Source organism: Rattus rattus, chromosome 10 (genome assembly GCF_011064425.1).
Source record: "Rattus rattus isolate New Zealand chromosome 10, Rrattus_CSIRO_v1, whole genome shotgun sequence".
Lineage (NCBI taxonomy): Eukaryota > Metazoa > Chordata > Mammalia > Rodentia > Muridae > Rattus > Rattus rattus.
This window is the reverse complement of record NC_046163.1, coordinates 85,693,631-85,711,669: the sequence shown is the minus strand read 5'-3', so window position 1 is coordinate 85,711,669 and position 18,039 is coordinate 85,693,631. Positions and strand designations below refer to the sequence as shown.

At 35.4% G+C, this 18,039-nt stretch overlaps 1 protein-coding gene across 1 annotated transcript in view; it reads right to left on the bottom strand.

The window, feature by feature from the left end:
- Cdh19 (cadherin 19) overlaps positions 1-18,039 on the bottom strand; it is a 74,490-nt gene that overhangs the window by 19,221 nt on the left and 37,230 nt on the right. Inside the window, exon 7 of the mRNA XM_032915611.1 lies at positions 12,473-12,594. Within this exon, the coding sequence (XP_032771502.1) occupies positions 12,473-12,594 (122 nt within the window). The remainder of the gene's footprint in view (positions 1-12,472; positions 12,595-18,039) is intronic.

Sequence of the window (18,039 nt, the reverse complement as noted above, 5' to 3'; positions counted from 1 at the left end):
TATTTGACAAAGGATCCAAAACCATCTGATGGAAAAGATAGCATTTTCAGCAAATGGTTCAACTGGAAGTCAACATGTAGAAGAATGCAGATCGATCCATTCTTTTGACCCTGTACAAAGCTTAAGTCCTAGTGGATCTAGGACCTGAACATCAAACCAGGTACACTCACACTAATAGAAGAAAAAGTGGGGAAGCTTCTCGAAAACATGGGCACTGGAGGAAATTTCCTGAACAAAACACCAATGGTTTATGGTCTAAGATGAAGAATGGTCAAATGGAATCTCACAAATCTGCAAAGCTTCAGTAAGGCAAAGGACACTGTTGTTAGGACAAAATGGCAACCAACAGATTGGGAAAAGATCTTTACCAATCCTACAACAGCTAGAGGGCTTATATCTAAAGTATACAAAGAACTCAAGAAGTTAGACTGCAAGGAGACAAATAACCCTATTTAAAAATGGAGTTCAGTACTAAACAAAGAATTCACAGCTGAGGAATGCCTAATGGCTGGGAAACAGGTAAAGAAGTGTTCAACATCTTTAGTCATAAGGGAAATGCAAATCAAAACAACCCTGAGATTTCACCTCACACCAGTGAGAATGGCTAAGTTCAAAAACTCAGGTGACAGCAGATGCTGGCAAGGATGTGGAGAAAGAGGAACACTCCTCCATTGTTGGTGGGAATGCAGACTGGTACAAGCATTCTGAAAATCAGTATGGAGGTTCCTCAGGAAATTGGACATTGAACTACCTGAGGACCCAGGTATACCTCTCTTGGGAATACAACCAAAAGATGCCCCAACATATAACAAAGACAGATGCTCCACTATGTTCATAGCAGCCTTATTTAAAATAGCCAGAAGCTGGAAAGAACCCAGATGCCTTCAACAGAGGAATGGATACAGAAAATATGGTACATCTACACAGTGGATTATTACTCAGCTATCAAAAACAATGACTGTATGAAATTCATTGGCAAATGGATGGAACTGGAAAATATCATCCTGAGTGAGGTAACCCAATCACAGAAAAACAAACATGGTATGCACTCATTGATAAGTAGATATTAGCCCAAATGCTTGAAATACCCTAGATGCACAGAACACATGAAACTCAAGAAGGATGACCAAAATGTATATGCTTCACTCCTTCTTTAAAAGGGGAACAAGAAAACCCTTGGGAAGGAATAAGGAGGCCAAGTTTAAAACAGAAGCAGAAGGAACACACCTTCAGAGCCTGCCCCACATGTGGCCCTAACATATACAGCCACCAAACTAGATAAGATGGATGAAACAAAGAAGTTCAGGCCAACAGGAACTAGATGTAGATCTCCTGAAAGACACAGCCAGAACACAGCAAATACATAGGCGAATGCCATCATTAAACTACTGAACTGAGAACAGGACCCCCGTTGAAGGAATCTTAGAAAGGACTGGAAGAGCTTGAAGGGGCTTGAGTCCCCATATGAACAACAATGCCAACCAACGAGAGCTTCCAAGGGACTAAGCCACTACCCAAACACTATACATGGACTGACCATGGTCTTCAACCTCATAGGTAGCAAAGAATAGCCTAATAAGAGCACCAGTGGAAAGGGAAGCCCTTGGTCCTGCCAAGAGTGAACCCCCAGTGAATGTGATTGTTTGGGGGAGGGCGGTAATGTGGGGAGGATGGGAAGGGGAACACCCATAGAGAGGGGGAGGGGGAAGGGTTAGGGGGATGTTGGCCAGGAAACCGGGAAGGGGAATAACTATCGAAATGTAAATAAGAAATACTCATGTTAAAAAAGATGAAAAAAAAAGATTTTTGGTAATTACTAGAGCCATCATATATAGATTCATTCATGCTTACCACCAATTGCTGGTATTATATTTAAGACTGATGTCACTTTAAGGACACTACTAGTATTTTGACATTTTGCTAGGTAGATATTACAAGGCTTCTGAGCAGGATTCTTTTCTGAGATTTTGCCTTTCTTTTATTTGAAAGTACATCAGAATATAAGACTCTCATGCTTTTTTCACTTCCTATTTCTGACAACTTACATTTAGAGTCCTGTGCTGCCACACTGAAACAGAGGATAGGTAAGCAGAATCCTAAATCGAGACATATTATGTAACTTTGGCAAGTGTGACTGACTATATAGCAGGATAGGTCACTGAGAGTTTAATGGAAAGGTCACTAATGCCCTTTTTTAAAATCTCTATTCTTTCCTGATATGTCACATATATGCTTTGTCTCAAGATGACCAGGTTTCTATATTTACTTAATGTTCAAAGAAATGAATGAAGTCAATTCCCTTTGACAGTGTTGACATATATTGACAGTTGTTATTCATTTATTGACTGTCCTATTGTAGCTAGCTTCAGTCAAGGAACTGCATAATGCCCAAAAAATTGACCTGCCAGCCCCTCCTGCCCAGGAACTAGGTAATTTCCTGGAATGCTTGGATTTGTTGATCTAGGAAATACCAAACATGCCTGAGAAAGTATGTTGGCTTATAGGTTTGTCCTTATAAACCCCTGAAATACATGGCTGAAATACAAGTCCTGCTTGGGAATTCCAGAAGAGTATCCTGAACAAAGTTTATATCTTGGTCAGTATTTTAACATTTAAATTTACTTTAAATTTGTCCCAAAATGGTAAGGTTTGTTGTTGTTGCTATTGTTGTTGTTTGTTGTTTTTTTGTTTTGTTTTGTTTTGTTTTGTTTTTTTAAGATTTTGGGGTTTGTTTTGTTTCATTTTGTTTCATTTGGCAAATGACAAGATTAACAACTACTTAACATCTCCATACTGCAAAGATCCATGGGTCCTGAAGAACAGAAATTGAACTATAGACTTTGGATTCTAAATACTTTGCTTAATTATTGAGACACAGAATTATGTCGAAAAAAGCTGACAAAAAAGATACCCGACACATTTTCCATTTTTTAAAAATTTATTCATTTACTTATTCTATTTTTCATTAATTTTGAAGAAAAAAATCAATAGCACAAGAGACTCCACTAAACCAAGAAAAAGGAAAAAAACCTACATCAAAAAGGAATAAAACGGGCTGGAGGGATGGCTCAGTGGTTAGGAGCACCGACTGCTCTTACAGAGGTCCTGAGTTCAATTCCCAGCAACTACATGGTGGCTCACAACCATCTGTAATGGGATCCGATGCCCTCTTCTGGTGTGTCTGAAGACAGTGACAGTGTACTCACAAGGAAAAAAAAAAGGAATAAAACAAAACAAATAAACATAATAGCAGCAAAAGAAACCAGCCAACCTCTAACAAATGTAAACACAAACACACACACAAACACATACAGATCAAAACTGTGTAGTCCGTGTTAGAATACATTGTTAAACTACCCTGGAGCGTGAGATTTGTCCTTGGAGTGGTTGGTATATTCAGGGTCATTATATTAGAGAAAACTGATTTTCCTTACCCTAGCAGGTTTACATGACAATTAGATGTTAGCTTTTATTCTAGTGGCTACATTTTCATTCATTTATTCATTGATTCATTCATTTTCTATATCCTATGAAAGTAAATAATAGAAATTATGCAAATAGAAATTTGCATAATGCTACACATTATGCAAAGAGTAATAATAGACCTCAGTCCTAAGAGGAAAGTCTCCATCAAATCTCTCCCATCAAAGCTCAGGGATCCCTTTGGAAGAGGAGCTTTAATGAGTATAAGATCCATGGGGAATGGAGGACAATAGGAATCCAAAAATCTCTAAATCAAAATGAAAAGGCTCATTTAAATTCACACAGAGTGCAGCATCATCCACAAGCCTGAATGAGTCTGTTCCAGGTTCTCTACATCCATATCATAACTTCCAGTACAGTTCATATGGGAATCTTGAGTGTGAAAATGAGTGTCTTATCTTCTTCACTTTGTCATCCCTTGGTTTGTGAAACTGAGTGCCTTTTCTTGTTCACTTTGTCATGTCTTGGGTTTTGTCTCTTTGGGTTTTCTTTTACCTTCTAACTTATTTTATTATGTTACACAAAGCATTTTATCATTTTAATCATTTTATTTCCACATCTCAAATGCTATCAGACTTTACCTACCTCCCTACCAACGCAGCTTTATTTTCTATTTCTTTCAAAAATATAAAATCGATACACAAATCAGATAGCATAGAAATGTCAAAAATATTAAAATAAGTCCCCCAAACAAAATGAAGTTTGTTTTGTGTTTTGTAGGGGTGGTTCTGATTCAAAGGTTATGTTTCCCTATTGAATTTTGATCTTCCATTAAAGAAACAATGGGCCAATTACTGGGTAAATGGAATATGCAGAACTTCCTGGTTCCCACAGGTCAGAGACAGAGGGAAAGTTCACCGTGATTGAGAGAGATAAAAGCCAAGCAGCCATGAGATCTCAGATGGAGCAGCTCCAGGCGACTTTTGCAGGTGGCAGCTGGGAATGTTGAGCTGGGATTAAAGGTAACTGAGCAACTAAACTTGAGGGCAGGTGGAGCGCTGTGGAGCTAAAAGCTGTTGTTAAGGGCACGATTCAATTCTCTAGGTAGGAGATAATTAGCACCTAACAGTTGTGGCAAAAGGCAAGTTGAAGTTGAGCAACATGTGTCTGTGTTTTTATCCATGAATTCAGGGAACACTAGGTGGGGGCTGGTAGCGCAGCCTGTTCCCAGAACTTAGGCGGGGTAGCAAAAGCTTCATGCAAAAGTGTTGGTTAACTATTCTTGGGCATCATTCATGAACTTGAGTATGGCTGATATACCTCATGATACCTCATTATAATATTTTTTTTTTACTTTACTTTTTTTCCCCTTCCTGCCACCATCAATTTCTAATAGCTTCTGTGCTAGAGCTAGGATCTTATAAATGCCTCTCCTTCTCAATGTTGGGGATTTGTTTGGTTTAAACCTATGCAAGACCTATTCCAGCTGTTATAGTTTCTGTGAGTGTGAGTGCATATGTGCATCAGTCCTCTTGTGCCTGGAAAACACTGAATTTTTAGAACTATCTATCACCTTTGGCTTTTACAATCTTTTACCTCCTTTCAATTTGATTAAGTTCCAGTGAAAGGGGAAGCCCTTGGTCCTGCCAAGACTGAACCCACAGTGAACGTGATTGTTGGGGGGGGCGGTAATGGGAGGAAGGGCAGTAATGGGAGGGAAGGATGGGAACACCCATAGAGAAGTGGAGGGGGGGGTTAGGGGAATGTTGTCCCAGAAACCAGGAAAGGGACTAACAATCGAAATGTAAATAAGAAATACCCAAGTTAATAACGATGAAAAAAAAAAAAAAGATAAAGTGGGGAAGAGCTTAGAACACATAGAAACAGGAAAATTATCTGACCAGAAAACCAATGGCATATGAACTAAGATCAAGAATTGTCAAATGGGACCTCATAAATTGCAAAACTTCTGTAAGGCAAAGGACATTGTCAACAGGACAAAATGGCAACCAACAGATTAGGAAAAGATCTTTACCAATCCTACAACTGATAGAGGACCGATATCCAATATATACAAGGAACTCAAGAAGTTAGACTCCAGAGAATCAAATAACCCTATTAAAAAATGTGGGAGAGAGCTAAACAAAGAATTCTCAATTGAAGAATATTGAATGACTGTGAAGCACCTAAAGAAATGTTCAGCATCCTTTGTCATCAAAACAATCCTGAAATTCTACCTCATACGAGTCAGAATGGCTAAGATAAAAAGAAACAAACAAACAAAAAACAAAAACAAAAAACAAACAAACAAAGAAAAAACCCTCAGGTGACATCAGATGCTGGTGAGGATATGGAGATAGAGATAGAGGAACATTCCTACATTGTTGGTGGGATTGCAAGCTGGTACATCCACTCTCGAAATCAGTCTGCAGGTTCCTCAGAAAAATGGACGTACTTGAGGACCTAGCTGTACTCCTGGGCATATACCCAAAAGATGCTCCAAAATATAACAAGTACACTTGCTTGATTATGTTTACAGCAGCCTTATTTATAATAGCCAGATGCTGGAAAGAACCCAGATGCCCATCAACAGAGGAATGGATACAGAAAATGTGGTACATCTACACAATGGAATATTACTCAGCTATCAAAAACAATGACTTCATGAAATTATTAGGCAAATGGATGGAACTGGAAAATATCATCCTGAGTGAGGTAACCCAATCATAAAAGAACACACATGGTATGTACTCACTGATAAGTGCATATTAGCCCAAAATCTTGGAATACCCAAGATAAAATCCAAAGACCACATTAAACTCAAGAAGTTGGAAGACCAAAAAGCAGATGATTCAGTTCTTCTTAGAAGGAAGCAAACATATCCACAGGAGGAAATACAGAGACAACGTATGGTGCAGACTGATGGAAAGGTCATCCAGAAATGGCCCCACGTGGGTATACATCCCATATACTGCCACCAAATCCAGACACTATTGCTGATGCCAAGAAGTGCATGCTTACAGGAGACTCATATTGCTGTCTCCTGAGAGGCTCAGCTAGAGCCTGACAAATGCATACAGGTGCTCACAGCCAGCCATGGAACTGAGAACTGGGTCCATAATGGAGGAATTAGAGAAAGGATTAAAGGACCTAAAGGGATTTTCAACCCCATAGGAAAAACAACATCAACCAGCCAGACACCCAGAGCTCAAAGATACTAAACCACCAACCAAAGTGTACACGTGGAAGAACCCATGTATGGATTCTCACATATGTAGTAGAGGATACCCTTATTGGCCATCAATGGAAGGAAAGGCCCTTGGCCCTGTGAAGGCTCAATGCCCCAGCATAGAGTTAAATGAGTAATGGGAGATGGGAGGGAATAGATTGATAGGTGGGGGAACATTCTCATAGAGGCGGGGGAGGAGGGAAGGGACAATGGGACTCCAGTGGGGAAATCAAGAAAGAGGATAACATTTGAAATGTAAGTAAAGAAAATAGCCAGTTAAAAAGAGGGAAAGCAAAACAAAATATGTCAGTTGGAGTGATATGCAAATGTTGAAAGTACTTATCCAATGGTACCTTTTTATTTTTTAAAATTTCATTCCTTATCCTGTACCCCTTAAGCCTAAAGTCAAAAATAATACAAGAAAATATCAGAGTCCTCTTTACTAAAATGGTTTGTGATTCTCAGAAATATGACCATATAGCATCAGAAACAGATTTAGGATGGACTTCATCTTCCTGACCTAGAAACATTTATTATCACTTATCTTGACATGTCTATGCATTTATAAATTTGGTTAATTAAAATAAATGCATTTAGTTTATATTGTTTATTTTTCAAATGTTGACACTTTAACTTTATTCTTTTTTATTTTAGTTTTTAACATTTGTGCATCAAGAAAATATGCCCTATACATAATGTATAAGTTAAAATAATTATAATTTGCATAATTTTGGTTCTCATTATCAACTGTACCATTGTTGTAATATATTTTGTGGAAATTGTTTCAAAATTATACATTTAATTCACTTAAACTTATGATTGTTTGATGAACTGATTGATCTGATTATCAGAGATTGAATCAAATACTGTAACTCTTTTGGCTTTTTATTCTCACACGAGTTTATGTTGAACTCATAGGCAATTTTTACTTAAACCTTGCAAAGTTGTGATTGCAGGAATGAAACCCTATATTTTTTGGACTTTGGTCTTTAGTGTTTCTTTAACTCCCTTATGATAATTAAACTGTTTTCAGGTACTTCTATATTTTGAATTTTATGTATCCTTTTCTCTTTACATATGATATGAAATTATAGTTTCAACATTAATACATTCAGCTTTAATGCTTTTATAACAGTTTGAAAATATTTTTAGCATGAAATTTTGCCACAGCTATGTTCTTTGTAAACTATTCGATATTGTAATCATATCTTGAAATCACACTATATTAATATAATTTCTCTAATCCTCACATTTTCAATGACACATGACTTAGAAGGTCACAACAGCTTCAGAGTGATGAGGAATAAATCTTACATGCTTAGGAATTATTACTTTATTCTAAAAAAAGTATACAACAAAAGCAACTTACATGCTATATTTGGCCTATTCAATGACATGACTGCACTAAGCAAAGAGAAGAAAATTTATAAAATCTATTAAGATAACAGATAATACATCTCAGTCAATTAAAAATATAAGATTAAAATAACTTGTGATATTATTTGTTAATAAGATCCCTATCTTAGTTAGGATTTTATTGCTCTGAACAGACACCATGACCAAGGCAAGTCTTATTAGGACAACACTCCGCACTAGCTTGCAGGTTCAGAGGTTCCATCCATTATCATCAAGGCAAGATCATGGCAGCATCTAGGCAGGCATGGTACAGGAGAAGCTGAGAGTCCTTACATCTTCATCTGAAGGCTGCTAATGGAAGACTCACTTGTAGGTAGCTAGGGTCTTAAGCCCACACCCACAGTGACACACCTTCTCCAACAAGGACATACCTCCTAATAGTGTCAATCCTTTACCCAAGCATATAGAAACCATCACAGTCCCATATAAATAAAGCGGAATTAAGACAATATGGTTCTAGATTGGAATTGGATATAATTATGATTCACCCTTCTCTTGTCATTTAAAAAATGTAGCATAGATTTAAGATGTTTAACGTCTGTAACATGGTATAGATTTAACAATATTTGTGTCAAACTGTTTTAACTATCATTGAGTTCTGCCTATTTCCATATAAGACTCCACTTAAAAACATCAGAAAACTCATGAAGCGTGATACTTTAAGCCTCACCAACAGTAATGGACATCTTGGAAGAAGATCAAAGTAATGTATGGAAAACACAATTGAGTTGTAGCAATAGTATAATTTTATCTTATTTTATTTTATGTGTGTATTTTGCCTTCATGTAAATTTGGATACTATTTCTATGCCTGGTGTCATAGATATAGACATAGGTCAAAATAGGGCATCAGATCTCTTGGATCTAGATTTATAGAAGGTGGTAACCTGCTATGTGGTTGCTGGGATTTGAACCTCGATCCATTGGAAGATCAGCTAGTGATCACAACTTCTAAGTCGTCTCTCTATTCCCATGGCTAAAGTACATTTTCTTGAGAACTTGAAATGATTTCCATATTTATATGTTACTCTCATCGTTTGGCTATGCTTCTACCACATATATACCATTGTTTATATCCTCTTTTATATGTTTTTGGAGTAATATTTAAATCAAAAATTGATTCAGCATTATTGACTGAATAGTGTATGTGTGTGTATATACATGAGGGCACATGCATATAATTAGTGTAGCGTTCATAAAGTCATTTTCTTTTCAAATACTCTTAAGTTTTTGATCAGTGGGATAGTGTTCATGATTGTTAGGGGATGAGTGTTGCCCTGATTGCTCAAGCTGTGCACATAAAGAAATGGATTATTGCATATGATAAGAATACATAATAATGTCATTATAAGATGACAAAGTATAGGATTATTCTTTGTAACAAAGCTATATAAATAAGAAAATGTTAAAAATAATGATTTGAGTAGGAAGTGACTTTCTTGAAAATTAAAGATGTGTGTTAATGTTTTGATTCCTGTTTATAATGCCAAAATTTACTTTTGCCTTCCTTAAGTCCTAAAATTAAAAAAAAGAAAGGTAACAAAAAAGATAATTTACTAGAGATTTTCTTTGATTGTCAATATTCTTTAGATTAAAAGTATTATCTAATTAAATCATCTAGCCTTCCTTTTTTAACCAAACAGGTTTTCATTAGTTTTATAACTCTTAAAATTTATCACAATTAAAGCATTTTGAGTCAACAAATACTGACAGTTGGGCCAGGGACATGCTCAGAAGACAAAGAATCCTGCCACTAAGTATGATGGCCTGACTTCTATCCCTGAAACCCAAATAGAAAAAAGAGTGACGCAATTCTTCCAAAACATCCTTTGACTTCAAATATATACCAATATATACATGTATATCTGCACACATGTACATATATACATATGATATTAAGCAAATATAAAACAAAATACACTCTCTATAGGTTATAAATATTGTCCCTAATCACTTATTTTGTAATGAACTTAGTATAAAAGGTAGTTTATTTTATTTTCCTCATATAAGTCAAAAGTTTGAATTGACTTATTCTGAAGCTTTGACAAATTATAATCTTTAGTACCTGAAAATTTTTTATAGAGAATTCTTTTTATTTTTAATTTCAATTTCTCTTTTGAATTGACCTGATTTATTTTTTTTATAATATTTTTACAGAATGACACAATAATTCAATCTCAGAAAGCAAGAATGGATAAGAGCTCTAGTACCAGGTATATATAGCATCGTGTCTTCCCACATGGAAAACTTTGGCATTTCTGTGTACCACAAATGGTCAAAATAGTACTTCTGTTATACTTTACCATTTAAATAGACAAAAGTTAAAAATCTAGTGAGAGATAGCATCTTAAGGCAGATAAAATTAAAAAATCCCAGGGCATCTGGTACTGACTCATTCACCGGGGCCCTTGGAATGACTCCGGAAGTGAGTAAACGAGTAAGGAGCCCTAGCCCTGTGAGGTTTGTCCAAGTCCTTATTGTATACTGTGTCCTGCAGAGAGTATTCCAGGAATCCTGCGGTGAGGCCTGACCAGATGTGTTTCAGATGCAGATGCCTCATCAACTCTGACAAACATTTACCCTAAAGGACAATCAGGATCTGTTCTCAGGAACATGCTTGACCTTTCCCCTCATTTAAACCCTAGAGTTTTAAGAACAATCCTGTGACTTTGAGAGTTTCCCCTTGTGACATTTTTGGTATTTCCTTTTACCATCCCCTCATCTCCTGGAGCTTGTGACTTCTTCCTTTAAAAAGCCCTTCTCCCAGCCACTCGGGGGCAACACCTCTGTCTCCTGCATGGGATATATGGTGGCCCGGAGATCTCCATAATAGATCTCCGTAATAAACCTCGCCTTTGCGTATTACATCCAAAATGGTCTCTCTGTGTCTGTGTTCCGAGATTTCCCAAGACTTGAGTAAGGGTCTCCCTTCAGGGATCTTTCACTAGGACCAAGTTCACCTGTCTTGTTTCACTATATAACTCAATATATATTTTAAATAAATGAACAAACAGACTAAAATCATCTTGCAAATGTCATATAGTAACTATAAGCATTGAATTATAAGAAAAGATATGCTTCAAGCCTTACCTTATGCCAATATACTCACAATTTTTTTCAATTCTGTATAAAATCAATTACAAGGAACAAAGGATATTTCCTATATGAATTTTAATCCCTTGCTGTGTTTATGTTCAATAACTTAAATAACAAGAATTTTTGTTACTTTCTATATATCCATTACTTTTAACTTTAGTTAATGTATTTGATCAAATAAATAATTAATTCACAATTTCAAAAATGATAACTAAACAACAAACTTGTATGAGTGGATCTATTTTCATAATTAGATAAGACATTATGAGCCTAGGTCTGAAGAAAAGTGAAAACAAGGGAACAAGGCACTAATGTCTGCTGATTATTAAAATTTTACGGTCTGAAAGTAGGAGCTATAAGCAGAAGTTCAAAATATATTACTGTTTCTGTGTTCTACAACAAATGAACGATAACTAATTAATGTTTTTGATATCCTTCATATTTCAACTCAGAATCAGAATGAAATACGATTTGTGTTAAATGTTCTTTGGTACTAGTTTACAAATATTTCATCCTAAAAAGAGGATGAGGCACAGACATTCATATTACGCTTCTAAATATTACCTACAAACATTAAAACCTGTTACAGTTTTAAAAAATAACATCTGGGTGATAGTAGCACATGCTTTTACTACCACGACTCAGGAAGCAGGGGCAGGCAGATCGCTATGATCAAAGAGAGCCTTATCTGCACAGCAAGTCCAGGACAGCCAAGGATACACAAAGAAACCTTGTGTGGGAAAAACAAAACAACAATGAAACAAAGCAAAACAAAACAAAACAAAACAAAAAACCCAACAACAAAAAACAGCAGCAAAAAGAAAACAGTTAAAACAACATTTTTTAAACGGAAAATTTAGCTGTTAATACCTAGTCAGTAGCATTATAATTTTCTTTTCAAAAATATTTGTTTTGTAAATGTACATAATTTTTATTACAATGCTACTTAACAATAAACATGGGAAATACATAAAACATCCATAAAAAGCATAGTGACACATTGTTCTATAATAAATATCTTTTATATTTAAAGATTATCATTTTCATTATGGTGTGTGTTTTACTCAACCTTTATTTTTATCAAACTAACCTTTTTAAGTAAGAGAAACTCAAACTTTAACCATAAGGGTATAATAAGCTTTAAATCCAGTGAGCAGATAGTAACTGATAAGATTACCCACATACAAGTAGTTACATATAAATTTTTAATTTTATTTCTACAGCACATAAACATGTCAGTCTCCAATTTCAAATTATTTTTTTTTCTATTTAGAGTTATTGACTCTACAACTAGTTAATGAGGACTTACAGGTTTCAGTAGCTGTGACACTCAAGTTGTACCAAGCACTGACCTCTCTGTCAAGTAGGTTAGTGGTAACTATTGTTCCATTGCCATTGATATCAAACATTTTGCTTCCAGTGAGAGAGTATCTGCACCAAAAGGAAAAGAGATTATAACCAAATTATAATATTTTATAGCAATGCTATAGGGCATTTCCACATTCAAAGCTGAAAGAGAAAATATCAACTACATTCTTCCCATAGAGAAGGCGAAGCTGAATAATTCAAATAAATTACATTAACATAATTAACATATTTAATTATGCTCAGAATAAATGTTTAAAAACAGGCATGAAATAACAACTCATGAAAAAAGAGACACTGAATTTAAAGGAGAGCAGGAAGGTCATATGAGAGGAGGATTAGGAAGACACAAGGAAAGGGACGAATGTTGTAGTTACATTATAATCTCCAAAAATAATGTAGTTTTAGAAAACATAAAATTAAAACATTTTGGATTTACAGAGACATTTTAAAGACAATAGAGGGCTCTTCTACCTATATTATGAGAGAATTTTAATTGGTGAATAACTTGGTCAAAAAAATTGCAAGAATCATGTTTCATATAAACCAAAGAATAACTAATTCAAAAATGAAATGTGTGACTATCGACCCATAGCTGTTTCTCATTGTAAGCATTTTCTTTAGTCATCTCCTATTAGTCTCTATTTTATACCATGGGCATTGTTTCAATGAATAATTTTACTTATCACATATAAATTATATTTATTTATAAACATCTAAATCAAACATATTTATAATATTTATAAAAAAATCCTAATCTTACACACTGTTGGAACATAATCAACAATTCATTGTAAACATTACCTTGAGGACCCTTGAGAGAGGCTCCAGAAAAACAAGTTGGGGGCCTTTTACCTCAGATTAATTTGTTTCCCTGGATTATTCTTGAACATGATTCTGTGCCTTCAATGTGAAATATTCAAATTTAATTCATAAGACATATTTTTAATTGTGCTGAGAGCTTTCTTCAGTGAACCATGAATCTTGATATGGTCTTCAGCTTTGTTTTTTTGCTTTCCCAGATATAATTTCTAGTGTGTGCCAGTCAATTTTTATTTAATTGGTCTTCCCGGAGAAAGTTCTGGGAAATGAATGCTCTGTTTCTATTTAGTATGTGCTTACTGTCTTTTATCTACAAGTTTTCCTGATTTAGTTATGTCTTTTTTATATATTTGTGTATAGAGTACATTCAAACTGAAATAAGGGTATCTACATCATTGGCTGTAATCTGCCCCATTCTTGAAGTTCCTCAGATCCCTGGTCTTGCAGACACAGGTCTGCCTATTTCAGCAAATGTTGATGCATCCTAACACTTAATACTTTGGGGAGATAAACTTCATATATTATAAACCATTTAGATCTACTTTATGTTTATTTGGGATAAACATACTGATGATGAATTTTGTTTTTTTTTTTTTTTTTTTTTTTTTGGAACATAGCTGGGTTACAAGATCTTTCATGAAATAGTCTGAAATTCACAACAAAATAATCCTTTGAGGCACTCAGCATGTTTTATCTGTTTGAGAATGATTAATAACAACAATTAAAGAAGCTTAATAACTAGAGTTTAGCTGGTTTCAATGTATGAACACATTCCTGAGGAATTTCTACAAAGAAATTAGAGATTTACTATAATTATGTGACAGGGATGAGAATATTTTATAATTGACAACTTTCTGAAAATGTTATCTGAATTTGAGATTTGATGTTCAAAAGAAATTTAAAATATTCACTAAAGAGGATGATACTTTAGGCTAGAGTTCAATTTTAGATTCAATGTTAGGTACTTTGACACATTTTACTTAAATATCTACAAGTTGGTCCATTTTTTATTCAACAGATTTCATACAAAATTAAAGAGTCCTTTAATGGTTGTTATTTTGTATTTCCCATCTAATCCTATTCCTACAAAACACCATTCCAAATAAATCCCATTAGAAGCTTGAGGAAAATGGTTTTTTTTATAGCTAATATTTGCTAACATTTAGAAAGCATAGTCAAGACCAAATAAATTGATCCAGATTGCACATGAAAATTAGACTAGGAAAACCAAACCAAATTACACAGAATTAGGAATTATGTAGGTTTACAAAATTGGTTGTTTTAGGTTCTTCTCCAAGTTCATGACTTGGAAGAAACTGAGTAGTTGCCTAGCTTTCTAGGGAAAGACATAATTTTCCTCTCGTAGAGTAGATATTAGGTATAATTAGAGAGCTGTTGCTTACTACAAAAATATAATCCCTACTACTGAATCCTTATGGGTATCTTGACAAGCTTGTTGTTGTGGTAACCACAGATATGTATAGTTATGAACCCCCATCAAGGAAATTTCTCTTTGCAACATATATTGACCTTTACAGGAAATCACAACCAATCAAATCCCAGAGTTTTAGTTGAAAAAGTGCACTTACCTTTTGTTAATCCCTTGTGATAAGGTCTTGATAATCACAAGTTATTGTCTAAATTATCCAATTATGTGTTTAGAATATAGAGACCCTAGCCAGGATTTCTAATGATAGGTTTAATTAGACTTGTAAAATAAATCCTGACCTTCCCAGTTAATAGATAATTAGATTTTTTCATTGAACAAGCATTTTTATAAACAATGTCTCATGAGTTTTTTTTTTTTTTAAGAAAAATAATATATCAGTTTATCTGCACATACTCCTTCTGGGTCTAAACTGAACCTCAAATGAACAAAAGTGTTCTCAGCACATAACTCAATACGTACAAGATTGCATAGTTCTCTGGATAGTGGGCTTTGAAAAGTTAGTAGGAAAGGAAATTGGTAAAAGTAAATATGTGAAATATTGAATTTTATATTCACTTAGATTGCATTGCCTATTTTGGTAAAACAATCACAACATTACAACTAAAACTAGGCTTTTTAAATGAATACAAAATATTTGTTTGTCTATAACACAGGAGTTTATTTCACCCATTTTTTTTTTTTTTTTTTTATTAACTTGAATATTTCTTATATACATTTCGAGTGTTATTCCCTTTCCCGGTTTCCGGGCAAACATCCCCCTCCCCCCTCCCCTTCCTTATGGGTGTTCCCCTCCCCACCCTCCCCCTATTGCCGCCCTCCCCCCAACAGTCTAGTTCACTGGGGGTTCAGTCTTAGCAGGACCCAGGGCTTCCCCTTCCACTCGTGCTCTTACTAGGATATTCATTGCTACCCCTACGAGGTCAGAGTCCAGGGTCAGTCCATATAGTCTTTTGGGTAGTGGCTTAGTCCCCTGGAAGTATTTCACCCATTTTTAAGTTCTTTCATTACTTTTATTCCTAGAAAAAAATTAAATGTTTAAAAGTAATTTAAATTAAGTACTATTCATAAAATTGAAATATGGATTGCCATACTTTGTGATCTAAGGTGGTATATTCAAGATTTTCTCATATCTATTCCCTAGTTAAAGTAGTAGAAATGGCTCAGCTGATGAAGGCTTTTGTCTCCAAACTGAAAATCTGATTTTAATATGTAGGACCCACATTGAAAAAGAAGAAGAACCAATCCCCAGAAGTTGCTATCTGTCCTCCAAACACACGTACCATGATAAAGACCACATATATACACACACATTTACACACTCTTTAACACATATATTAACATACATTAAGAAATGAAGTATAAAAAATATTTTAGAAGTCAGTGGAAGTTGTGCTAGAGAGAGGGATTAGTGGGTAAAAGCACTAATATTCAATCAGAAGGACCATGTAAAGATTTAGGATTGTCATTTTTTAAGCCTGAAATCCTAATATTGTGAAGTAGTGAGACTGAAGCATCTGCTGTGCTTGCTGACTGTCACAGTAGGACCATGCTCAATGAAAGAGTTTTTCTCATTGAAACAATACAAGGAATGATAAAGCAAGAAAGATACTTGGTGTCCTGTGATATACAGATATATAAAACCAGCACCCATGTGCATGTACACACACACACACACACACACACACACACACACACACACACACACACACACAAATGGGTATTGTGCTGTATTCTAAGTCAGGATTGCCTATTATATATTTTTCACCTTGACATTTTCTTTTTTTTTTCTTTTTTTCTTTTTTTTGAGTCAAAAAGTCTTTTAAGTGGTAAAGAATATTTTGATTCTCCAAAGATTTATAAACCAAGCTAGAGAGATTGCTTAGGGTTTAACATACTGGATATTCTTACACACAATAAGAGATAGACTGCAGCAAGCACATGGAGCAGGCCACATGAACATGCAAATGTAGCTCTAAAGGACATGATGCTTCTTGTGGCCTTTATGGGTACCTACGCTCACATGCAAAGATGCACACATAAGCAAAAATAATAAATCATAAAACTGAATTCATAAACAGACACTGAACACTTCAGTTCCCTTCCCTACACCTTTCACCCATGTGCACACACTATTTAAGGTTCTTTACTTCTCTTTAAACAGGCTCTGTTGTAGCGAATAGTCATGGAGGTTTGTTTGTCCTCTCTGTCAAGAATTTGAGCAATGAAAGAAGAAAACTAGTGAAACCAACAAGATCTCTCTGGAAAATACCAAGCTCATTGTATTTCTCTGTCATTGTCTTTATGTAGCTCAACTGCATCCTGCAAATAAAATTGTTTCTTCAATCTTCCACCCAGATTTTATGCCCACAAAAAAGTAAGTTCCGCTTAAGATATCTACTTCAGAAGAATCAATATCCCTGATATGAAATATTTATGTGATTAGGAGCATGGAATGAAAATAGGAATGTTTACAGTAGCCTCTTCCTAAATGATTCCTATAAGACTATCATTCTTTCTTTTTTTTTTATCTTTATTAACTTGAGGATTTCTTATTTACATTTCAATTGTTATTCCTCTTCCTGGTTTCTGGGCCAACATCCCCCCAACCCATACCCCTCCTCTTCTCTATACGTGTTCTCCTCCCCATCCTCCCCCCATTACCTCCCTCCCCCCAACAATCACGTTTACTGGTGGTTAAGTCTTGGCAGGACCAAGAGCTACCCCTTCCACTGGTGCTCTTACTAGGCTATTCTTTGTTATATATGGAGTTGGAGTCCAGGGTCAGTCCACGTATAATCTTTGGGTAGTGGGTTAGTCCCTGGAAGCTCTAGTTGGTTGGCATTGTTCATATGGGGTCTCAAGCCCCTTCAAGCTCTTTCAGTCCTTTCTAAGATTCCTTCAATGAGTGTCCCGTTCTCAGTTCAGAGGCTTAATGAAGCCATTTGCCTCTGTATTTGCTGTATTCTGGCTGTGTCTCTCAGGAGAGATCTATATCCAGGTCCTGTCAGCCTGCACTTTTTTGCTTCATCCATCTTATCTAGTTTGGTGACTGTATATGTATGGGCCACATGTGGGGAAGGCTCTGAATGTGTGTTCCTTCTGCCTCTGTTTTAAACTTGGCCTCCCTATTCCCTCCCAAGGGTTTTCTTGTTCCCCTTTTAAAGAAGGAGTGAAGCATTCACATTTTGGTCATCCTTCTTGAGTTTCATGTGTTCTGCACAACTAGGGTAATTGAAGCA